This window comes from Adelges cooleyi, unplaced genomic scaffold (genome assembly GCF_023614345.1).
Source record: "Adelges cooleyi isolate 19-005CV unplaced genomic scaffold, UGA_ACOO_1.1 ACOO_flye_CR_arks_rails_tigmint_CR_PRNA_21, whole genome shotgun sequence".
NCBI lineage: Eukaryota > Metazoa > Arthropoda > Insecta > Hemiptera > Adelgidae > Adelges > Adelges cooleyi.
Window position 1 is genome coordinate 5,368,642 of NW_026095871.1, and position 26,346 is coordinate 5,394,987.

The 26,346-nt window shown below is 33.1% G+C and overlaps 1 protein-coding gene across 11 annotated transcripts in view; it reads left to right on the top strand.

The window, feature by feature from the left end:
* The window catches only part of LOC126834942 (potassium voltage-gated channel protein Shaker), a 107,071-nt gene that overhangs the window by 23,316 nt on the left and 57,409 nt on the right, over positions 1 to 26,346 (top strand). The window contains exon 1 of one of the 11 annotated variants that reach the window (XM_050567183.1): positions 15,918 to 16,272. The exons of the other annotated variants lie outside the window; for them this stretch is intronic. Within the exon in view, the coding sequence (XP_050423140.1) occupies positions 16,196 to 16,272 (77 nt within the window). The 5' untranslated portion in view covers positions 15,918 to 16,195. Of the gene's footprint in view, positions 1 to 15,917; positions 16,273 to 26,346 lie in introns of those variants that run through there. 11 annotated transcript variants of the gene reach the window in all.

The following is a 26,346-nucleotide window of genomic DNA, read 5'->3' on the forward strand; positions in this document are numbered from 1 at the left end:
AGAAGAACGATAATTGCTTAATCCTAATATTTTTAACAGAAAATTTACTTTGAAATTCAAATTTTCAACGTTTTTTTAAAACTGAAAAAAAACCGTTATAAACTTAAAAATCATACTGTTTTTAATTATTAGCAAATATTAACAAGGAACAATTACATTTACCTAGTTTTAACCGGTGATGCACATTTTTTAAATTTAATTTTAATATATTATTAACTATTGGATCTAAATGTCATAGAGTTCCCTTAAATCTAACACATCTACGACGTGTGCCAGGTTGGTCCAAATTTCCTTAACATCGGTCACGAACCTCATTAGATTATTTATGATTTCTTGACCAGCAACGGTTTCGGATTCATTACCAAACGATTTACTCATCTCTACATTGGTTCTTTTAGATGTCGTTTCAAGTTTCAGTTGTTTCAACGTTAGGTGTTCTACTTCATTGATTTCTAAATCATTCTTTAGCCCCAAATTGGATTGTTCTGCTTCGATTAAATGAACGAATGCATTTGCGTTGGTATCTTCTTTGAAAAAACACAAGAAATAATCAATAATCCTTCCATACATCACGGTTACATTTACCGGAAAAGGTGTTCTTAACGATTTTAATGCTATCGACATAGTGCTCATGTTATCACGATAAATCAATAAATTACCGTAGCACGCGCTAGTTCGAACAATCGTTTTTATATGTTCATAGGCCATAAAAAAAATTGATTTTATCATGGTCACTTGATAGAAGAACAGGTATTTTGGATTGATGTTTTTTTTGGCTAAATCGCGAATTACTTTTAGTTTCCTCCAAACGCCTTTCCACAAAACTTTGATACCGTGCAGCCTTGAAAAATTGTTACTTTTGATCAAAGACTTGTCAAATATATCATTAAATAACAAATTTTCAACGGTTAAAATTTTATTTCTATTGATATCGATTTCGAAAATTGGAATGTTTTTATAATTTTCTTCGATTAAACTAATTACGCACTCCACAATTGGTATCGTTAGTTTTTTGTCTATAATGGCTTTGCATTTTTCATTTATCGCGGTACTAATCGAATCAGTAAAATCATCAGAAGGCAAACGCGTTGCACAGTTGTGAACTGTGTGTTGTTCAAATAGGTTGATTATATAACCATCGGATCGCTTTAATATTTCAAATTTTGAAAGTATATTGTTAATATTCACAGGTTTGTCTTTACAGCTGCTGAGTAGGTCATCATGGTTAAAATATAGTTTGGCGGCTAAAATCGCGTCAATGACTTTGCGGTTGGTATGTGTGTACGGCCAATCCAAATATGGTGTTAAAATAGCCGCTAACGAATTGTCCAACGTGTCTCCTAGAGATGTTATGGATTTTTTGATGATACCAAAACACTCATTCATTAGAGTCGTCCAAACCTGCGAATCTTTTTTGTGCAACTCCAACAACTGGCGATACTGCGATATTATGAAATCATTGAACATAAAATGTCTGATCGCGACATACGACAATTCACAACAGTGGTTTTTTGATAATTCCAAGGTTGACGTCATTTTGAAATGATCCTCCAATGATTCGTAATAATAAATATCGTTTAGATCAACAATTTTCGTATAGTCATATTGTAAAAATCCTATTTCTCCATAGTCATAGTCGCATAAGTATTCGTTGATCATGATTGCATTTTTTATGTAAATTTCCATAGCTGTTAATTGGCTCGTAAAGTATTCTAACAAAGTTGGTAATTGTTCGTTAATGCCAATTTCGTAAAACTCCGTTAGTAGACTGCGAACATTATAATCCACGAATTCTTCATCTTTTGATGTATAGTAAAGTGGTCTAAATATTTTATTGTATAACAGTTTTCTCAATGTGACTTGTGAGAATCCAGGAAATTTAAACTTCTTTAATATGTCGATGGCACCTTCGATGACTGCTTCTGTGGATGAACTCATAGTCTGACCCTGTTCAGTAAAATACCTGTTGATTTTTCCTATCGAGTACAATATCAATGAACTTATACTTTGAAACACTATTGTCTGAAATTTCGTTACTATTTCGGGACAGCTAATGTGCATCAACCTATATTGAATCTCTCCGATTGTATTGCTTCTTATGTTATTTCTTACATGCATAAAACTTAAGGCGAAATCTTCTATTTTTAAATCTAGCTGAGCGAATACGACATCGGTCAGTAGTAAATTTTTCGAATCGAACATTTCTCGTTTGAAATATGTTTCGGGTAAGTACAATTTTTCTACCGTTTTGGCGTCATATTCTTCATTGTTTGTTTTGATTAGGTTCTTGTCGAATGAACATTTGAAAACCGCAAAAGCTTCAATGGTATTTTGCGTATACAAATTCAGAGTGAGAAACTCGCTGACAAATCGTTCATTGAATTTTTTCGGATCGGTAAAAAAACTGTAATGAGATTCGTCAATTTTGATATTGTTTATGAACAAACAAACCGCCATTATGGCGTTCAACAAATGTTTGTTAGCAGGCGAACCGAATTTTTCCGTATAATTAAATAACGTTGTTATCATTCTAACAACGACGTTCGCCCGTAACGAATTCAACTGAAGTTGTATTGTTTGAAAACATTGTATTAACCTCGAAGCGTTTTTAAGATGTATGCCTACGGATTTAACACTGAGTATTGAACTCCGGATCTCTTGGCATTTTTCAATTTTTGAATCTATCGTTTGTAGCAAATGAATTATATTCTCCGAATACAAACAACCCAGCGCTGTGACCGACATGTCGATTATGACTTTAAAGTCACTGCTATCAACTTTCTCGTTTATGATTTGTGGACCGAACATTTTACTGATCGACGTCAACCCCTTGTTTTTCCATATTTTCACGTCCTGTAGAATGTCCAATCCCGGTATTTGACTTAATTCGTCATTGCCAATGGCTTTTCGTTTTACCGATTCAGTAATAAGTGGTATTAGAAAAAAGCACAATAATGTTATTACCTGGTTTATCGATGTCATTTCAAAATTTTTTTTTCCTGATGAAAAGTTATATTTGTGCTGATGTGTTAAAATATTTTACCCACGTATTAAGCTGTACCGCACAAATGAACAAGACCGGGTTACTTGTTGTTGCGTTGAAACGTTTTTGTTCGCATATCTGTATCAATAAGTAAAATATGTTATTTTATTTGCCAGCCTACGTTGAAGCTTTAAATCATGATAACAACCTACTGCCATGTACATAACTAGAGTACAACGTTAACACTTGTGTAAGGTTTGTTGTTATGTTGTTTCCTAATGTTTTATCAAAGTACTTTACGCGTTATAACAATGTGTTCTCACATATTAAATTTACCTGAATAATTTTACACAAATATACACGTTTTGTCTGTATAAAGAATATCGTCTTTATTTTATTGTGGTTTTTATGCAAAGTTGAGAAAATGGTGTGTTTTAACTCGCGTATTTAAATATTGTAAAATGGATTCTTTTTAAATATTTTTCTTGTTTTTTAATTCGACTTATGTGTAATAAATTCCTTATTTGAGGTGGATGACATTTTAAATTCCTCAGCTGGAATGTATGGTCGTTTCCCTGTGGGTTATCTCAATATTATAGTATGATATTATTTGTTTTTTTGTTTTATAAAGTTTCGTATCTCACTTATGGTTGTTGACACAAAAGTTTAGATTGACTAAATTCATTGGATGATTTTTGACTAAATCGGTTCAAACGACTAATAATCTCTAAGATCTACTTGTATCTAATTAAGCATTTATCCTTGCGATCCGGTGAATTGTATTTAATTAAAATAGCCAATATCGTAATTAAATATTTTATTTCATGTATCATTTCTTGTGGCAATTACTAATGTAAAGTGTGAATTTGACCTCTTCGACCTAGTGCAATAAATAAAATATGTGTTCTCGATTGCCACGTCGCTTTGGTTTTTAATAATATTTTTCAAACTGAAAAAATTGCGGGATTCATTAATATTATATTACGTTGACACCCCCATAAAAATCAGCACTAGAAACCTTGTTGCTATATTATCACCTAATGTTTTTAAAAGTGTTTTGTACGGTATAACAAAGTGTAGTCACATATTATATTCACCTGGACAATAGTACACAAATATGCACAATTTGGGTCTAAAAAGGTCCTAACTTCCTTGATTTTATTGTTTTTTTAACGCAACGTTGAGATGACATAGTGTTTTTAAACATGGATTTCTCAGTTAAATCCTTAGTGATGGCTCATTTATGCTCATATATTTTATATTCTATAAATATCCATCATATAGGAAAACTATTATATTATTATATTATTTATGTAGCACCTATTATGTTTATGACTGTTAGGTAGTATAAACCAGCTAGTAAGAAAGTGTTATATATAAGTGAGTAGTAGTAATTGTAGTAGAGTGAAGGTGGTCCAATTTTCACATATAAAAATACAAATATGGATAAAAGGATTGTATGTAATTTTTTAATTTTTTTAAAATGTTTTATTAAAATAAAATACAATCTGTATGAAACATGCAATAAGTATTTGAGATAAAATAATATATATATAACTTGAATAACTTGTGGAGAAACCACCCAATGGGGGAACTCCTATTGTATGTAATGACAAAATAATGTACCCAAAAATGAATTGCTAGTATTAGGGTGGATATGGTAAGGGTTCTAGTAACTAATCAAACTAAATATTAACTATCTCATGATAGCAGCATTGGCCCTTCATGGTATGTTTTGCTCGCATGGTAATGATGACGATTAGAGTTGATTTTCAGGCTATAAAAATGTATTACCATGAACCTAACTCAACCCAATAATATAACCAATCGCTAAGCTACAATCCACATTAGCCCCAATAAATATTTTGACGTGACACATACCCATTCTAAATGTATTTGTCTTCAAAAATTATCCTAAATACAAAGCATGTATATTTATAGCTAAACCATTTATTTAAACACTATATAAGTCGAAGAACGTACAAATATAATTGAATAATTCTATTAGTATTAACAAAAATGTTAGTTTAAAATTAAAATTTGACAAATACAGTAACCGCTATAGACTTAACATTCATACTGTTTGTTTTATGATTACAGAACATTAACATTGAATTATTACTTTAACCTAGTTTTAACCGGTTGGGCGCGTTTTATAATTCAATTTTTATATATCACCAGCTATTGGATAATAACGTCAAGCAGTTGCCGTAAACCTAACACCTTTGCGACATTTGTAAGATTGGTCGAAATTTCTTCAATATCAGCCACGTACTTCAGCAATTTTTCTATGTTATTTTCACCAGAATTGTTTTTGGATTCATCACTAGTCCATTCAATCATTCCTATATCGGTTGCTATAGTTGTCGTTTCAAATTTCGGTCGTTTTATCGTTCGGTGGTCTACTTCATTACTTTCTACATCATTCTTTAGCCCCAAATAAGATTGTTCTGCTTCGATTAAACGAACAAATGCACTTGCATTGGTACCTTCATTGATATAATACTCGAAATAATCAAGAATCAATTCATATAACTCAGTTATTCTACTCGGGAAACATACACAGCTTAAAGAATCTAATTCATCTAACACAGTGTCCATGTTGTCACGATAAAATAATAAATTATCGTTGTCCGCACTAGATCGAACGAACATTTTTATGTGTTCATAGATAATAAAAACGATTGATTTTATCATGGTCACTTGATAGATGAACAAGTATTTTGGGTTAATTTGGTTTTTGACAAATTCGCGAATTTCTATCAGTTTTTTCCAATCGCCTTCCCATAAAACGTTTATACCGTGCAGCATTGATAAGCTGTTACTACTGATCGAAGACTTGTCAAATATATCGTTCAGTAATACATTTTCAATGGTTAAAATTGTCTTTGTATCGTTGTCGTTTTCAAAATTTGGAAGATTTTTATAATTTTCTTCGATTAAATTACTTACGCACTCCACAATTGGTATCGTTAGTTTTTCGTCAATTAAGACTTTGCATTTTTCATTTATCGCGGTACTAATCGAATCAGTAAAGTCAACGCTCGGTAGACAAGTTACACAGTTGTGAATTGTGTATTGTTCAAACAGGATGACTATAAAACGATTGGATCGCTGCAATATTTCGAATTTTGAAAGTATACTGTTTATATCCACAGGTTTGTCTTTGCAGCTGCCAAGTAGATCATCACTGTTAAAATATAGTTTAGCAGCAAAAATCCCGTCAATGACTTTACGGTTGGTTTGTTTGTACGGCCATTCCAATTCTGGTGTTAACATAAGAGCTAACGATTCACTAAACGTGTCTTCTATAGATGTTAAGGATTTTTTTATGATATCGAAACACTCATTCTTTAAGGTCGTCCAAACCTGCGAATCGTTGTTGTGCGACTTCAACAGCTGACGACACTGCGTTATTATAAAATCGTTGAACATGAAATGTTTGATAGCGACGTATGATAATTCACAACTATAATGTTTCGATAATTGCAAAGTTAACGACATATTCAAATGATCGTTCGTTGTTGAATAATCATAGTCATTTAGTTCATCAATTTTCGTATAGTCATATTGTAAAAATCCTATTTCTTCATAGTCATAGTCGCATAAGTATTCGTTAATCACGATTGCATTTTTTATGTCAATATGCATAGCTATTAATTGGCTATTGAAATTATCTAACAAATTGGTTAATTGATCTATGTTAATGTCGTGAAACTCCTTTAGTAAGGATTGAACATCATGATCCATGAATTCTACTACTTGCAATGTATAACTACGTGGTCTGTATATTCTTTCATATAACAATATTCTACTTGTGACTTGTGAGGTTCCAGGGAAATTGAACATTTTCAATACGTTGATTGCTCTGTTGATGACCACTTTTGTGGGTGGGAGCATTTTCTGACGCTGTTGGGTTAATATTATGATGGTTTTTCTTATCAAGTACAATATTAAATAACCTATACTTTGAAACACTATTGTCTGAAATTTCGTTACTATTTCCGGACAGCTAATGTGCATCATATTATAGTGAATCTCTCCGATTGTATTGAGCCGTATATTATATCTTACAGGCATAAAACTTAATTCGATATCTTCTATGTTGGAGTTTAACTGAGCGAATATGACATTGTTCAAGAGAAGTTTTTTCGAATCGAACATTTCTCGTTTAAAATGCGTTTCAGGTAAGTACAATTTGCGCAGCGATTTGTCGTCATAATCTTTATTTTTTGCTTTGAATAGGTTCACTTCGAATGAACAATTGAAAACCGCAAAAGCTTCAATGGCATTTCGCACGTACAAATTTACAGTGAGAAATTCGCTGACGAATCGTTCATTGAATTTATTCGGATCGGTGAAAAGCCTGTAATGCGAATTGTCAATTTCGCTACTGTTTATGAACAAATGAACCGCCATTATCGCGTTTAACAAATGTTTGTTAGCCGGCAAATCGATTTTTTTCGAATAATTCAATAACGTGGTCAACTTTCTGATAACGACGTTTGCCCCTAACGATTTCAATTGTAGTATTAGTTTTTGGAAACATAGTATTAACCTCGAAGCGTTTTTTAAATTTATCATATGGGATTTATCGCCTACTATTGAACTCCGGATCCCTTGGCATTTTTCAATTTTCGATTCTATCATTTGCAGCAAATGAATTATGTTCTCCGAATACAAACAACTCAACGCAATAAACGACATGTCGGTTATGACTTTAAAATCACCGCTCTCAACTTTGTCGTTTATGATGTCTGAACCGAACATTTTACTGATCGACGTGATCCCCTTGTTTTTCCATATGTCCACATCCATCAGAATTTCCAAACCCGGTATTTGACTCAGTTCATTGTCGCCCATGGCTTTCCGTTTTACTGATTCAGTAATAAGCGGCATTAAAAAGAAGCACAATAACGTTATTACCTTATTTATTGATGCCATTTCAAAAGTTTTTTTGCTGATGTAAAGCTATATTAATGCTAATGTGTCAAGATATTTTTCCACGTATTAGGCTAAAGCCGCACAAATGTACAATACTGAGTAACTTGGTGTTGTGTTCAAACGTTTTTGGTCGCACATCTGTATCACATAATGAATATGGACGTTAGAACATGTTTTTCGATTCGCCAGCACTGCGGTTTAGCTAGAAAACATGATAGCAACCTACCTATATGTACATAACGTTAACACTTGTGTATTTGTTTTGATACGAATTTTGTTTATTAACTTCTGCTGTATGGTTTCTTAATGTTTATAAAAACGCTTTACATGCTATAACTGTGTATTGTCATATATTTTATTCACCAGAACAATATTATACAAATTTACACGTTTTGCCTGATCAAAGAGAATGACCTTGATTTTATCGTTGGTTTAACGCAAATTTGAGAACATATTGTGTTCTAAACAATATGTAAGATATTAACGACTCTAAATATTATAAAATTAATTTTTATTAAAAATATTTTGCTTGTTTTTAATTCGCTTTATATGTAATCAACCTAGAAGCGGTTGGTTAGGTTAGGTTAGTATACCTAGCATAATCTAACTTACATGCCAGATGGCGTCGCATATGATACTTTAATGACAAGTTTAAATAAATATTTTAAACTTATAAAATTGACTAGAATACATAAGCTTGATTTTTTAGGCTTATATGAAAATAAACCCTTTTAATTATTGTTATTTCATCAATCAAATTGCTAGAAGTATTTCCAGTTAATGCGATGATAGCAGAAACAGTCATTGCAAAAATATCCGAGTTAATTGCACATTTCGGGATTGCGAGAACAATACCAAGCGATGGCTCAAAATATTTTTGCGGTATTGAATTTTCGTCTTAGTATAAAAAATTAAGTATTAGGAATTTAACAGAAGCACTTTTCTACCCGGCTTCCAATGGATTTGCTGAGTCAGGTGTTAAAATCATAAACCAATTTTTTTAAACATTTTCTACTGCATTATGTCATTTAAAAACATTTTTGTTGATGTAAAGAAAAACACCCCATTAAATAACAAAAACTAATAGAAAAATCATATAAATGTTAAAAATGTGGTAGAAGAGACTTAAGTTAGATAAGGGGGATGGTGTGTTAGTTAAAGTTTGCAGGAAAAAAGGTGAATGATATCAATAGCGTACAATTACTGATAATATTAGTCATAGTACTCATAAAGTAGTTTTAAACGATGGTTCTTATTGGATAAGACATAATGATCAGCTATGACCATACAGCTAATTAGAAAACGTGTTATCTTCCGCTTCTGACTATTCAGATATGCCAAGTATTGATTAAACACACTCCGATTCGTTTGAAACTACTGTACTAATAAATACCATAACACAAAAATCTCTAAGAATATTATTACTTATATAAATCTAATTGTGTTTTACTTTCATACTAAAGTACAACAGTAACACAAAAAAAGATATCGATTTCTTCAACTTGTCTCTTAATAATTGTTCATTGTAGTTATAGTCTGATTACATATATTTCTCATTATTCATTTTGATTAAACATTGATTCCCGTTATAATTTATACAGATATTCTCACTGAAGTAATTTATACTACAATGTTAATTATATTACCCTACTTAAATTTAAAAAAAAAATTATATCTCTTCAATTTGTTTCTTGATAATTTCTCAAATTGTATTTTCTTTTTTTCTGTATAGTTTATATATTATACTATTATTGTAATACACTGAAAATTATATTGTAAGGTAGAATACATTTCCGTCAATAAACATTATTATTTTTATTGCTATTTTTTTTTTGAATTTCGAACCTTACTTATAAATAATGTCGTTCACTCATAGGTTTATGTGCGGAAAATAGTAATGCAGAGTGTGCACTCGACCCTTTCGACCCAAACGCAATAAATAAAATGTGTGTCCTCGATTTCCGCGTCGATATGGATTTTAATAAGATCAGCACTAAACAAACTTTGGATTTGAAGAATTGATACATTGAAAATAACTCATAATAAAATTCATAAGCCATGGTTTAATATTGTCACCTAATATTTTAAAACGCTATACACGGTATAACAGTGTATTGTCCTGTTATTGTTATGTTTACCCGAACACTAGAACACGAGTATACACATTTTGTCTTTAAAAAGAAAACTGATATCTTCAAAAATAACTTAAAAACAAAGCATGTGTATTTATAGCTAAATCATTTATTTAAACACTAATCAGGGTGATTTTTTTTATCATGAGCCAGTCAATATTTCACTTGAGTTTATATAATTATTGAATTATTTATTTTCATAGTGTTTTTATATGTGATCTCAATTTTTCATAAATTATTACGTTTCTACCCGCCTCCTAAACTAGTTTTTTCGAAAGCAACTTTTGAAACTTAAATGGTAACGTAAATATTTTTTACACTTTTAAAATTAAGAATATTCTACTAAAAATTTTGACTGGTCGATAACCAGTTTTGGATAAGTATTTTTGAAGTTTCAAGTTTAGGGCAGAAGAAAAGGTGCAGTGTAGTATTATTTTTATCTGCGCGCATTTCCCAACCGCACTTCCCCTCCCGTCCTAACTTTTAAACTGTTGTAACTTTAAAAATAATAATCCAAAACTGGTTATCAACCAGTCAACATTTTTAGTGAAATATTCTTAATTTAAAAAATATATACGTTACCACTTAAGTTTCAAAAAATGCTATAAAAAAAACTAGTTGTGGAGGGGGTTAGGAACATAATAATTTGGGTAATATTGAGATCACATTATATAACAACAGTATGAAAACAAATAATTAAATAATTAAATAAACTCAGTGAGATATTGACTGGCTCATGATAAAAAAATTACTCTCTGTAAGTCAAATAGCGTACAAATGTAATTGATTAATAATATTATCACAAGAGATGTTAGTTTAAACAGAAAATTCGATATAATATACAATAACCGGTATGGACTCAACAATCATACTGTTTTTTCTTATTATTATTATAGAACATTAACAATTAATTATTAATTTAATCCAGTTTTACCCAGTGCTGAACATTCTTCACTTAATTTTTTTGAATTATCAACTATTGAATCTTAACGTCAAAAACTTTCCTTAAAGCTGACACCTTTGCGACATTTGTCAGGTTGGTCCAAATTTCTTTAACATCGGCCAAATACTTCATTAATTTGTCTACGTTTTTTTCACCAGCAACGTTTCCGGTATTCGTTTCATTACCAGACGATTTACTCATCTCTACGTCCGTTTCTTTAGATGTCCTTGCAAGTTTCCGTCGTTTCAACGTTCGGTGTAGTTCATTCATTCTTACATCCTTCTTTAGCCCCAAATAAGATTGTTCTGCTTCGATTAAACGAACAAATCCACTTGCGTTGGTACCTTCATCGATAAACCTACAAAAATATTCAACAATCCTTTTATACAGCTCGGTTATTCTTTCTGGAAAATATACACAGCTTAATGAATCTAATTCATTCAACATACTGCCCAAGTTGTCACGATAAATTAATAAATTACCGCTGTCCGTACTAGTTCGAACAATTATTTTCATATGTTCATAGGCCATAAAAAAAATTGATTTTATCATGGTCACTTGATAGATGAACAGGTATTTTGGGTTGATGTTTTTGGCCAAATCGCGAATTTCTTCCAATTTTCTCCAATCGCCTTCCCAATAAACATTGATGGCGTGCAGCATTGATAAACTGTTATTACTGATCATAGACTTGTCAAATATAACGTTCAATAACAAATTTTCAATGGTTAAAGTTGTATTTAAATCGATTTCGGTTTCGAAATTTGGAAGGTTTTTATAATTTTCGTCGATTAAATTACTTACGCATTCTACAATTGGCATGGTTAGTTTTTCGTCTATTAGGGTTTTGCATTCTTCATTTACCGCGGTACTAATCGATTCAGTAATATCAATGCGAGAAAAACAAGTTACACAGTTGTGAATTATGTATTTTTCAAACAGGTTGACTATAAAACGATTGGATCGCTGAAATGTTTCGAATTTTGAAAGTATACTGTTTATGTTTACTGGTTCGTCTTTACAGCTGCCGAGTAAATCACCACTGTTAAAATATAGTTTGGCAGCTATTATCGCGTCAACTACTTTGCGGTTTGTATGTGTGTACGGCCAGTTCAAATGTGGTGATAACATATGAGCTAACGATTCGCTAAACGTGTCCCCTATAGATGTTAAGGATTTGTTTATGACAGTAAAACACTCATTCTTTAGGGTCGCCCAACCCTGCATATCGTTTTGGTGCGACTTCAACAGCTGACGACACTGCGATATTATGAAATCGTTAAACATGAAATGTTTGATAGCGACATACGAGAATTCACAACTGTAGTTTTTTGTAAACTGCAAAGTTAACTTTATGTCTAAATGATCGTCCGCTGATGAAAAATCACATGGGTTTATTTTATCAATTTTCGTACAGTCATATTGTAAAAACCCTACTTCTTCATAGTCATAGTCGCATAAGTATTCGTTTATCACGATTGCATCTATTATGTTATCTTCCATAGCTGTTAACTGAATCGTGAAGTATTCTAACAAACTGGTTAAATCCGCTATGTTAATTTCGTAAAATTCTCTTAGTAAGGCTTTGACGTCATGATCTATGAATTCTTCATCTTTCAATTCATAATAACGTGGTTTATATAATATATCATAAGACAATTTCCTTACGGTCGTATGGGTGAATCCAGGAAAATTGAACTTCGCTAACAGGTCGATGGCTCCGTCGATCAGTGCTTCTGTAGATGGACTCATAGTCTGTCTCTGTCTAGTTAATAACTTGTTAATTTTTCTTATGGAGTACAATATTAATGAGCTTATGCTTTGAAACACTATTGTCTGAAATTTCATTACTATTTCGGGACAGCTTTCGTGCATCATATAATAGTGAATCTCTCCGATCCTACTGCATTGTATATTACATCTTACAGGCATAAAACTTAATTCGAAATCTTCTATGTTGGAGTTTAACTGAGCGAATATGACATTGTTCAAGAGAAGTTTTTTCGAATCGAACATTTCTCGTTTAAAATGCGTTTCAGGTAAGTACAATTTGCGCAGCGATTTGACGTCATAATCTTTTTTGTTCGTTTTGAATGGGCTGTCTTCGAATGGACAATTGAAAATCGCAAAAGCTTCAATGGCGTTTCGCACGTACAAATTTACAGTGTGAAATTCGCTGACGAATCGTTCATTGAATTTATTCGGATCGGTGGAAAGCCTGTAATGCGAACTGTCAATTTCGCTATTGTTTATGAATAGATGAACCGCCAGTATCGCGTTCAACAAATGTTTGTTAGCCGGCGAATCGAATTTTTCCGAATAATTAAATAACGTGGTCAACTTTCTGATAACGACGTTTGCCCCTAACGATTTCAATTGTATTATTAATTGTTGGAAACATTGTATTAACCTCGAAGCGTTTTTAAAATTTATCCTATCGGATTTACCGCCTGTTATCGAACTCCGGATCCATTGACATTTTTCAATTTTCATTTCTACCATTTGTAGCAAATGAATTGTGTTCTCCGAGTACAAACAACCCATCGCAATGAACGACATGTCGAATATTATTTTAATGTCGCCGCTTTCAATTTCCTCGTTAATGATTTGTGGACCGTACATTTTACTGATCGACGTGATCCCGTTGTTTATCCAAATGTTTACACTCTTCAGAATGTCAAATCCCGGTATTTGACTTAATTCTTCGACGCCATTGGCTTTTCGTTTTACCGATTCAGTAATAAGTGGTATTAAGAAGAAGCACAATAACGTTATTACCTGATTCATCGATGTCATTTCAATAGTTTATTTCCTGTATAATGTTGTACTATTGCTGATGTGTTAAAATATTTGTTATCGTATTAGGCTGTAGCCGCATAAATGAACAAGACCGATCAGTTACTTGGTTAGGTCGGTTAAATATTTTATTCAAACATCTGTACCAATAAATAAAATAAGTATGTTAAAATATGTTATTTGAATTACCAGCATTGCGTTTAAGCTAGAAAACATGATAACAACCTACTTATATGTACATATCTAGTGCATAACGTTAGCACTTGTGTAACCTCTGTTGGATGTTGTTTCCTAATATTTTTAAAAACGCTTAACACGGTATAACAGTATATTCTCGCATATTATATTTACCTGAACAATACTACACGAACATACACATTTTGTTTGTAAAAAGAAAACAGCCTTGGTTTTATTGTGGTTTTAACGCAAAGTTGAGAACATATTGTGTTTTAAACAATATGTATACCTTTAGGCTTTAAGGGGCCTCCACACCTGTGTATTTTTGGTCGAAAACAACTTATTCTACTTCAAACGTACTGTTCCTAAGGATACATGCAATATTATACATACAAGAATACAAGCTTAATGTTAAGTTTTAGTGAAAAATTGCCTATACAATTCGCCTTAATAAATGCTAGTGTACACTTGGCTAATTAATTAGCATATGTGAATAAAAAAAATTTCCTTTCAAGTGGAAATAGAGATGGCACAATTACGCTCATATCAATATTATATAAATGTGTGCATCTTAGAAGGAACCTGTTACTTGTATTTTGCCGTATTTGTTCAAATTGACATGCCTTCGTTAGCGATAACATTTTAAAAACGTCCGACTTTTTCCAAAAAACTTACCACTACGTTGCTGTTTAAATGTTTTAAAAATTCTTCGGAAAATTAAATCTGTATTTTTAGAACAGAACAAATCAGACAAGCCCACTTTTTCAAATGTTTCAGGAGAGACAAACGACCAAATAAAGGACAAGCCGCAGTGTACGTTGTGTTCAAGTGGTCACTTATTGCTTATGTTATTTTACAATAATACACAACAAAAATTACTAATTATTTACCTTTTTTTAGTGTTTTTCAGAGTTCTATCAACGTTTTAAACTTAAATGATAAAGTTTTAAAATTTTTGAAATTAAGAATAACTTGATGAAAATGTAGTCTGGTCGATAAACTAGTCTTGGGTAGTTCCTTTTAAACTTGATTAATTTTAAAAGTAATTGGTTATCGACCAGTGAACTTTACCAGCAAGTTATTCTTAATTTTTATGTATATTTTAAGTTTTAAAAACGATAAGGCTTCGGGCATGAAAAAAGACACCCTGTATGTATGTATGTATGTGTGTAATTCTTAAATCTCGACGAACAATCCAACTAAACTAAAGAGTTTCGCGTTTAACTGTTGGAGACAAGGGCAGGCTTATAGCTGACTGATCGCCTTGTCTGTATTACACGCGGTCGCGGCCGTTAATGTACTTATCAGATGTCGTCTATGCGGTGATGTACTGTTTACGGTCTTGTAACTTTCTTATTGATGCGTTTTAACCGGAGCGAGTTAAGGGTAAGCACAATTCAGATCTGTCGCTGCTGATCCGTTTGCAAGGTCTCGTAGAACCTAGAGCTCTCGATCAATTACACGAACTCGTGTGAAATTCACCAACTACACGAATGTTTTAGGAGGGAGCCTGACTAGACTACCCTTCCTCCCCTCTTGAAGTTTAAATTTTTTATAATTGAACACTGAAACTTAAATATAAGAATTTATAGATACTATTATAAGAAAGCCAAGCGAGATGACTGCGCGGGAAAACCCCTAAAAATAAAAAAATATATATATATAAATGGTCGAATTTGATATTGCCAATCGAACGATACGCTGCGTTGGTGCGCCGATTTAACGTTGGCCGGTTAACGTTGGGTGCGCGCACCCACACGCGCTCGGTACACACACTCGGACACGCGGTAGCGGATTTCCCGGGGACGTGTAACCGTCATCAGTGCGCCGTCCGCGTTTGGAGAACGCGAAAGTCGGATAACCGAGTGGTTACACGCACGGTCCCGCGCGGCTCTCGTCGAGTGTTGGCGGCCAGCGGTCCAGACGCCACGGAGAACGCGGTGCAGCGCGGCGTACACTGCTCACGCAAAGGGGCGACGCGACGCTTGCGCTCCGAATCGATCATCCCGGCGGCGGTACTACGGTACACCGTGGCCGCCGCCGTCGACGTCGTACGCGACCGTCGGGTGGTGTCCAATACAACAACGATACAACCGTCTACGCGCGTCGAGGATGCAACGGCCACGGGACGACCGTCGACGGACGTGATCGCGGCCGGCCACAGAGCTGCGTCTGGCTGCAGGTGGCCGATGAACCGCGTTCGACGCCGCCGTCCGGTTGATGAACGTCCGCGTCGTCACTGGTTCCGGCCTGTGCACGGACAGGAGACCGCGCCGGAAACGTAACGCCGATCCGAGGTAAGCGGCCGACCGACGGCGACGGGCCCAGCCGGGTCAGCACAAAAAAAAAAAAATTTTTTTTTAAAAATCTAACTCGTGCTGCACGCCGTAACTCACTTCGAGCACAAAATCGCCACTGCATTTCTCGCCTAAAAAACTATTACTTAGTGTTTTGTATTACTATTATTGTTTGTATTTAAAAAAAAAAATCCTTTTTTCTTTTTTAAAAACGTATTTTATGTATTGTAGCTTGTATTCAATTTTATGTACATATATGTACGTGTACGTTGTATTAATATTGTGTATTTATTATATAATTTATACACTTGTCCAGTATTTTTGAGTTTTTTATTTTTGTATCTTATAACGATTACTCCTCAGCTAGATTATTTTGATATTAAGAAAACCGTATTTTGATTAGTAAACATAGAGATTATATATTTTTAACTATTATCGCAGACAGATCTGAGATGTTGTCTGAATAGAAAATCTGAACGACCTGAAATAACAATGGACGTGCGAATCACTTAAAAATATAATACCGTTGGCAGAGTTGTGCATCATTCGAAGAAAAACGTTATGTAAATAATTGATGTTCTGGGTAACACGTTATCAGTTGAGTAAAAGTTATGAAAATAATTTCAAATTTGAATATTATAATAATTGTTGAAAATATTATTATCTAAATAGTTTCCAAGTGCCTTTTTTTCGAGCAATTATGTTTGAAAATATTATTTTTTATAACCTAATATAGTCTACATTTAGAAAATATATAAAACCAGTAAATATAAGAAAATTTTGAATTCTAGTGCCAATGAATTTACAGAGAAGAAAGGCAAATTAAATAGTAAATTAGTTGAATTTTTCGTGTGTTGGTATATTGTCCGCCTCTGTAATAATATTTGTATACATTTTTAGCTTCGATGCAGAGCAGAGATGCTATTTTTGGTATAGAATTTTTAAATCATTATTATTATTACTATCGTGTAAACAGGCAATAGCTAGTGTTTTTTTTTTTTGTGTGTTTTCGCCCTTAATTGGTAGTAAATTCGCTTTTAGCTTTGGCCCCTATAGAGTCTTATATAGTAACACTGATCCGTCGGTCGAGTGTTTATTATGTCGTTAAAAACGCCACCCTTTCCTAAAAAGACATACCTAGTGTTCTAAAATCCCTTGCAGAGTGCGCTTCTCTAAAGCGATACAAAAAACTCATAGAGATAACCTGCAATGCGGTTGGTCCAGTGCACAAACGAGTGGTGCTGCCGCACTTGTTCGGCGGACTATAATATTATTATTGTTTTATGTGTAATGTGCATGCAGGTAAATCGCATTGCCACAACGTTTATCGACCGACAATGCCACACATGTATCTTTGTGGCATTGAGTTGATACTTCTTCTTGATAGCTCCTCTTTCAGAAATTGTCTTACAGTGTAATGTCATAAACTGTTAATCCGGTGAACATGTATTGTGTTACCGTCTAAGCGTTTATAGAGCTCTAGGAAGAAAAATTGAAAATTTCAATATTGTTAAATATTGTAGTAAAACACTAAATTAGCGTCTCCAAACGGGCGTACAACAAAATTTCAATTTGGTATTTCAATAGGAAATAAGTGTCTTGTCCTGAACGTGTATCATCTGATGTGGTGTGCTTAAGCACTGGGTTTGTTTGACACCGGTCAGAGACGTGCACCTTAGATATAGCGCCGTCTGGCCTTAAGTACACAAACGGTGTGGTGACTTTTGAATGAATGTGACTCCATCGCCAACACACTGTACGATGCATTTGCAAAAAATACAATTATTCCTTTTAAAGCTTCACAATGGCCGCCGTATCGACGCCAAAGGTCGCGTTTAAGTGCTTCAAGTGTTTACGTGCAGCGCAAAGTGAAATTTGTTCAAACAAATCGTTTTTCGATAGTGCACTTCGAACCGAGATTTTTTTTTTTTTTAATATTCACTTATGTGTTAAATTTGTTTTGAACCTGACTTACGCCACTTTACCTTCGAAAGGCTTATTTTAAAAGCCTCCGGGTGTTTAAAGCGAAACAGCTAAACGAGCCAATTCCTTTGATTGAACACCAAAATGCCATAAAATCACATCTGTCTCAAATATTTCTACAATAAATGTTGACAAAATAAGTGGATACGTTACCGTTTAAGTTTCAAAAGTGGATAGAATTTACAAAAAAAGATACAAATTTTAATTTTACTAAAACGTATCCAAAAAGGAAAACTAAACAAATGTAATTATCTTCGAAAGGATATGCGTGTCTTACGTTAAGAGTGCATCATTCCGTATAGGAGATAATGTTGCAAACTATCTTTTGCTTTTAAACCAACTTCAAAAAAAAAAAATCTTTAAACGATTCTTTCTCAGATTAGATCAATAAATTTGCTTCTGGTGTTTTCTGAAAGAGCATACAAATCTGCATAGGATCAACTAAAATACATTTTATTTTTAAATTATATAAATGTTCTAAATTGGCAATTGAGACATGCATTGTTTTTTTTTTAATTACCTTTTACTCTTGGGGGTTTATTTTTTTTATAAAACTTTAATGCTAATATAATAATTCAATTCTGTAATGCCTGTAACGATTGCTGTGTAACGTAGTGGCTAAAACCGGAACAAACACAACGTTTCATTCGCTATTCCAATAACTATGCGACAGATGGCGCTGTGCTTACCAAAAAGTACAAAATATTATATTTCCATTTGAAGTATACCTTCGGACTGTGACTCGGACATTGGTGCTTGCCAATAAAAATACTATACCTACTTGTAACAGTAGCCGCTATACTACACAGTTCCATTGGCTTTGGTTAAATTTTTTTTTTTAGAGATTTATCAAGACTCAGTTTGATAGTTTTTAAGAATTGTTATTTTTTTATCTGTTTAATTAAGAATTATCTGTGAAACAAAATAAAATGCCCAACTTCGGGAAATTTGTTTTATTATATTATTAGGAAAAAATTTGTGATGTGTTTTTATTATGTCCGCACACAAAAAAACAAAAAAAAATGTTTCTTAAATAGGGTATTAATTAGATATAAATAGAATTTAAAAACAAGGGAAATATTTTTTTAAAAAAATATCCATTTTACGTTCAAAAAGTACCATATAGCACAACTAGTATGACCTGTATTAAACATGTACAATATAACTATACAAACACACAAGTTTTAACGTTGTACACTAGTTATGTACATAGAAGTAGGTTGCTATTATGTTTTCTTGCTTAAACGCAGTGCTGGCGAATCGAATAACATGTTTTGAAATACATATTATTCTACTTATTGGTACAGATGTTTGAAAAAATATCTTTAGAACGCAACAACAAGTAACCCGGTCTTGTTCATTTGTGCGGTACAGCTTAATACGTGGATAAAATATTTTAACACATCAGCACAAATACAACATTTCATCTGGAAAAAAAAATTTGAAATGGCATCGAAAAATCAGGTAATAACGTTATTGTGCTTCTTCTCAATACCGCTTATTACTGAATCGGTAAAACGGAAAGCCACGGGCGACGATGAACTGAGTCAAATATCGGGTTTGGAAATTCTGATGGATGTGGACATATGGAAAAACAAGAGGATCACGTCGATCAGTAAAATGTTCGGTTCAGACATCATAAACGACAAAGTTGAGAGCGGTGATTTTAAAGTCATAACCGACATGTCGTTTATTGCGTTGAGTTGTTTGTTTTCGAAGAACATAATTCATTTGCTACAAAAGATAGAATCGAAAATTGGAAATTGCCATGAGTTCCGGAGTTCAAAAGTAGGCGATGAATCCGAAAGGATAAATTTAAAAAACGCTTCAAGCTTAGTGCAATGTTACAAAAAAATAAAATTAAAATTAAAAACGTTACGGGAAAGCGTCGTTATCGGAATGTTGACCACGTTATTTAATTATTCGGAAAAATTCGGTTCGCCTGTTAACAAACATTTGTTAAACGCGATAATGGCGGTTAATTTGTTCATAGACAACATCGAAATTGACAAATCGCATTACAGTCTTTTCACCGATCCGAAAAACTTCAACAAAAGATTCGTCAGTGAATTTCTCACACTGAATTTGTACGTGCGAAATGCCATTGAAGCTTTTGCGGTTTTCAATTGTTCATTCGAAGAGAACCTATTCAAAGCAAAAAATAAAGATTATGACGACAAATCGCTGCGCAAATTGTACTTACCCCAAACGGATTTCAAACGAGAAATGTTCGATTCGGAATATGTAACCTTGACTAATTTCATATACGCTCAGTTAGATTCGAACAAAGAAGATGTCACCTTGAGCACTATGTTTGTAAGATATCATATACGACGCATTGAAATCGGAGATATTCACTATTGGTTGATGCACACTAGCTGTCCCGAATTAGTTACGAAATTCCATACAATTGTGTTTCAAAGTATAAGTTCATTTATATTGTACTCGGTAAACAAAATCAAAAAGTATTCAACTGAACAGGGTTCGACTATGAGTCCATCGATAGAGGCGCTCATCAACCGAGCCATCGACGTATTGGAGAAATTCAATTTTCCCGGGTTCTCACAAGAAACGTTAAAAAAAATTTTATACGATAGAATATACAAACCCAGTAGTTATAGATTTAATGATCCATTATTTGATGACTATGATGTACGCGGTTTTATACGAGATCATTCTTTAGACCAAACTATTGACAAGCAGAAATTACCCAAATTGTTAGAAGACTTCACGAGCCAATTAACTGCTATGGAATTTTACATAAAAAAATTAATAAAGATTAACGAATACTTGTGCGACTATGAATATGAAGAAGTAGGATTTTTACAATATGACTATACGAAAATCGTTGATCTAAGCGATATGCATTATTACAATACATCGGAGGAGCATTTTGAAATGACGTCAACTTTGCAAATAGTAAAACATTACAGTTGTGAAATGTCATATGTCGCTATTAAACATTTCATGTTCAACGATTTCATAATATCGCAGTGTCGTCAGCTGTTGGAGTCGAACATAAACGAATCGCAGGTTTGGACGACCCTAAAGAATGAGTGTTTTGATATCATTAATAAGTCCATAACATCTATAGCAGACATGTTTGACGAATCATTAGCTGCTATTTTATCGCCGAATTTGGAATGGCCGTACACACATACCACCCGCAAAGTCATTGATGCGATTTTAGCTTCTAAATTATATTTTAACAGCGGTGATCTACTTGGTACCTCTACAGACGAACCTGAACGAATCAGGATACTTTCAATATTCGAAATATTGAATCGATCCAATCGTTTTGTAGCCAACCTGTTTGAACAATACACAGTTCACAACTGTGAAACGCGTCTGTCTTGTACTGTTTTTGCTGACTCGGTTAGTACTGCGATCGATGAAAAATGCAAAACTTTTATAGACGAAAAACTGACAATACCAATTGTGGAGTGCGTAAGTAATTTGATCGGAGAAAATTATAAAAGTTTTCCAAATTTCGAAATCGAAATACAATATAAAAATACAATTTTAACCGTTGAAAATTTGTTATTAAACGACATATTTGACAAGTCTTCAATCTCAAGTAACAGTTTATCGAAGCTGCACGGTATCAACGTTTTGTGGGAAGGCGAATGGAAGAAATTGAAAGAAATTCGCAAATTTGTCATAAAAACCATCAACCCAAAATTTATGTTCAACTATCAAGTGGCCATGATGAAATCAATTTATTTTATGGCCTATGAACACATAAAAACGATCGTTGGAACTAGTACGGACAACGGTAATTTGTTAATTTATCGCGAAAACTTGGACAGTATGTTGGATGAATTAGAATGTTTAAGCTGTTCACGTTTTCCGGAAAGAATAACTGAGTTTTATGAAAAGATTCTTGGCTATTTAGAGTGTTTTGTTAATGAAGGCACCAACGCAAGTGCATTTGTTCGTTTAATCGAAGCAGAACAATCTTATTTGGGACTAAGGAATGATGCGGAAATGAATGAAGAAGTACACCGAACGATGAAACGACAGAAACTTGAAACGACATCTAAAGGAACTGATGTAGAGATCAGTGAATCGTCTGGTGACGAAACGAATACCGAAAACATTGCTGCTGAAAAAAACGTAGACAATCTACTGAAGTACGTGGCCGATATTAAAGAAATTTGGACCAACCTGACTAATGTCGCAGAGGTGTTCTTTGTAAGGAGCTTGCTTGACGTTAAGATCCAATAGTTGATAAAATATAAATATTTAATTAGAAAATGTCCACCACCGGTTAAAACTGGGTTAAGGCCCTGGATACCGACCATTTTTAAGGAGTTTTGTATAGGCAATATTTAAGAAAAAAGTGGTTTTATTCAATTTCGACCATGTTAATTAATTTACAATTAATTTTTTATTATTTTTAATTTAAATAATTTTGTCTATGAGTAAAAGCCATTTTAGTTAATATAATAGTACATTTTTTGTCCATCGCACAGGCTGAACCAGTAATTTGAAAACAGATGTGAATTTGTCATGAAGCTTACTTGAGATCGGTCAGCGTACTTTTTTGATATCTTATTCCTACTACGGATAAAACACGTTTGAAAGTTTTATAAAATTTTAACTTTTAAAATCAAATTTGGAAAGAGTTAAAATTAAAAATTGAAAAAAGTGCTCTGACCGATCTCAAGTAAGCTTCATGACGAATTCATATCTGTTTTAAGATTGCTTATCGGATTAATGGTTCACCCTGTGCGATGGACAAAAAATGATGTGTTTTGGCTGAAAAAAACGGTCAGTATCCAGGGGCCTTAAAGTAATAATTCATTGTTAATGTTCTATAATAATAATAAAAAACAGTATGATTGTAAGTCCATTGCGGTTATTGTATTTATCGAATTTTCTTTTTAAACTAACATCTAATTTAATAATATTAGAACTAATTATTATATTTGTACGTTCCTCGACTTATATAGTATTTAAATAAAATATTTAGCTATAAATACACATGCTTTGTTTTTAAGTTAATTTTTGAGGATATTAGTTTTTTTAATGACAAAATGTATACGCTTGTGTTCTATTGTTCGGGAAAACCTAACAATAACAGGACAATACACTGTTATACCGTGTAAAGCGTTCTAAAAGTATTAGGCGACGACGTTACATCACGGTTTATGAATTATTATGAGTTATTTTGAATTTATCTATTCTTTATATCAGAAGTGTGTCTAGTGCTGATCTTATTAAATCCAAAGCGACGTGGAAATAAAGCACATACAGTTTAATTATTGGGTTTGGGTCGAGTGTACACAACGTTTACATACATTACGTTAAATAATTCAGCGAAATATTTCTGTCAGAAATCAATCTCTAAGTTTAGTCAATCCACACTTAAGTGTGAACTTTCATAAGTAACTTACAAAACTTTATACGGGAAAAATGATTACACATTCTATCTGAGGAATGTAAGAACTTATCCACGTCATATAAGGAATTAATTACTTATAAATCAAATTAAAAAAAAAAATATATTAAAAAAAAATAGTCATTTTGTAATATTTCAAGACGCCTAATAAGTACTACTAGTAAGACCGGTAATACATGTGTACAATTTATATGTATACGAACTCACAAGTGTTCAACAGTTTTATGCATAAAAGTGCGATATTTTTATGTTTTCTCCAACACAGTGCTGGCGAATCGAATAACATTTTGTAACATGCTTGTTACTACAGATGATTAAACAAAAACGTTTGAACACAATACCGAAAAACTAGATTTTGTCCATTTGTGCGGTTTTAGGCTAATACGTGAAACGATATTCTAATACATCAGCACTAACCTATTTTTTTATCAGAAAAGTAACTTTTAAAATTACATCGAAAAATCAGGTAATAACGTTATTGTGCTTCTTTTTAATACCTCTTACTATTGAACCGGTAAAACAGAAAGCCATTGGCGACGAAGAACTGAGTCAAATACCGGGTTTAGACATACTTAAGGATGTAAAAATATGGAAAAAACAAGGGGATCACGTCGATCAGTAAAATTTTCGGTTCAGACATCATAACCGAGAAAGTTGAAAGCGCCGAATTTAAAGTCATAGCCGACATGTCGTTCACTGCGTTGGGTTGTTTGTATTCGGAAAACATTATTAATTTGCTACAAACGATAGAATCGAATATTGAAATACGCCAAGAGAGCCGGACTTCGATGGTTGGCGATAAATCCGTTATGATAAAATTACCAATTGAAATTACCATTTGAAACATTTAAGCGATCCAATCGTTTTAGCCAACCTGTTTGAACAATTACACAGTTCACAACTTTGTAACGCGTTTGCCTTGTAGTGTTTTAACTGACATGATTAGTACCGTGATAAATGAAAAATGCAAAGCCTTAATAGACGAAAAACTGACAATATCAATTGTGAAGTGTGTGAGTAATTTGATCGAAGAAAATTATAAAAGCCTTCCAAAATTTGAAACCGACGACGATAGTCATACAGTATTTTAATTATGGAAAATGTGTTACTGAACAATATGTTTGACAAGTCTTCGATCAGTAGTAACAGTTTATCAATGCTGCACGCCATCAATGTTTATTGGGAAGGAGATTGCAGAAAATTGGAAGAAATTCGCGATTTAGCCAAAAAATACATCAACCCAAAATTTTATGTTCATCTATCAAATGACCATGATAAAATCAATTTTTTTTTATGGCCTATTAACACATAAAAACGATCATTCGAACTAGTACGGACAACGGTAATTTGTTAATTTATCGCGACAACTTGAACAGTATGGTGGATGAATTAGAAACTATAAGCTGTGTACGATTTCCGGAAAGAATAACCGAGTTTTATGAAAAGATTCTTGATTATTTCGAGTGTTACGTTAATGAAGGTACCAACTTAAGTTCATTTGTTCGTCTAATCGAAGCAGAACAATCTTATTTGGGGTTAAAGAATGATATGGAAATGAATGAAGAAGTACACCCAACGTTGAAACGACAGGAACTTGAAACGACATCTAAAGGAACTGATGTAGAGATCTGTGAATCGTCTGGTCATGAAATGAATACCGAAAATTTTGCTGGTGAAAAAAACGTAGAAAATCTAATGAAGTATTTGGCCGATGCTAGAGAAATTTGGACCAATCTTACAAATGTCGCAAAGGTGTTAGGTTTAAGGGAATTGCATGACGTTATGTTCCAATAATTTTGAATATAAAATAAAGTAAATTAGAAAACGTGCGCCGCCACTTTAAACTGGGTTAATCCAACAATATTTTGTATTAATAAAATAATAGTATGATTGTTAAGTTTATAACGGGTATTGTATATGTCGAATTTTAATTTTAAGCTCACATTTCTGTTAATAATAATATAGGAATTAATCAATTATATGTGTACGTTCTTCGATTTATATAGTGTTTGAATTAAAGATTGGGCTATACATATACATGTTTTGTAGAGACAAAATGTGTATATTTGTGTACTTGTGTTAAGGTATACATAACAATATAAGATATAACCATATTCCAACAGTTGTGAACGAAACAATATAATAATATTTAAAGAAGTCTTGTCCTGAACATCGCTATGAACACTTGACCTAACCTTACTTATTCTCTTACTATTACTTACTACTAGTATTCATTTATGTGGTATAACACTTTCTTCCTGTGCTGGTTTATACTGTGCTTGGGTTTGGACTGCACTGGTTCAAAACTCGCCATCCACAGATTGACATCGAAGCGTTTGTTTAAAAGCAATTTCATCATTTTCAGTTATAACAATCCCTGTGGACCTGTGACCTCTCCTTGTCCCCACTATGCCCCAACCCCATCACGACGGGTTTTGTGTATTTGTGTCCGTCCAAGGTGCGGTGGAGGTCTTGCAAATCGGATGGATTAATGAACGGAAGAAATTTAATTTATGCTTTCCGACAGCCGACAGCTTGACACGGCAATCGTTTTCGCGTGCGTTTGACATCAGTCGGTGTACATGACGTCACGCGATCCTGAAAACCCGTTGGTTTGTCGTTTCTTTAATTTTTTTTTTGTTTAATTTATAATAACATATTTTACAGTAATAGTATTGTTTTTTTAT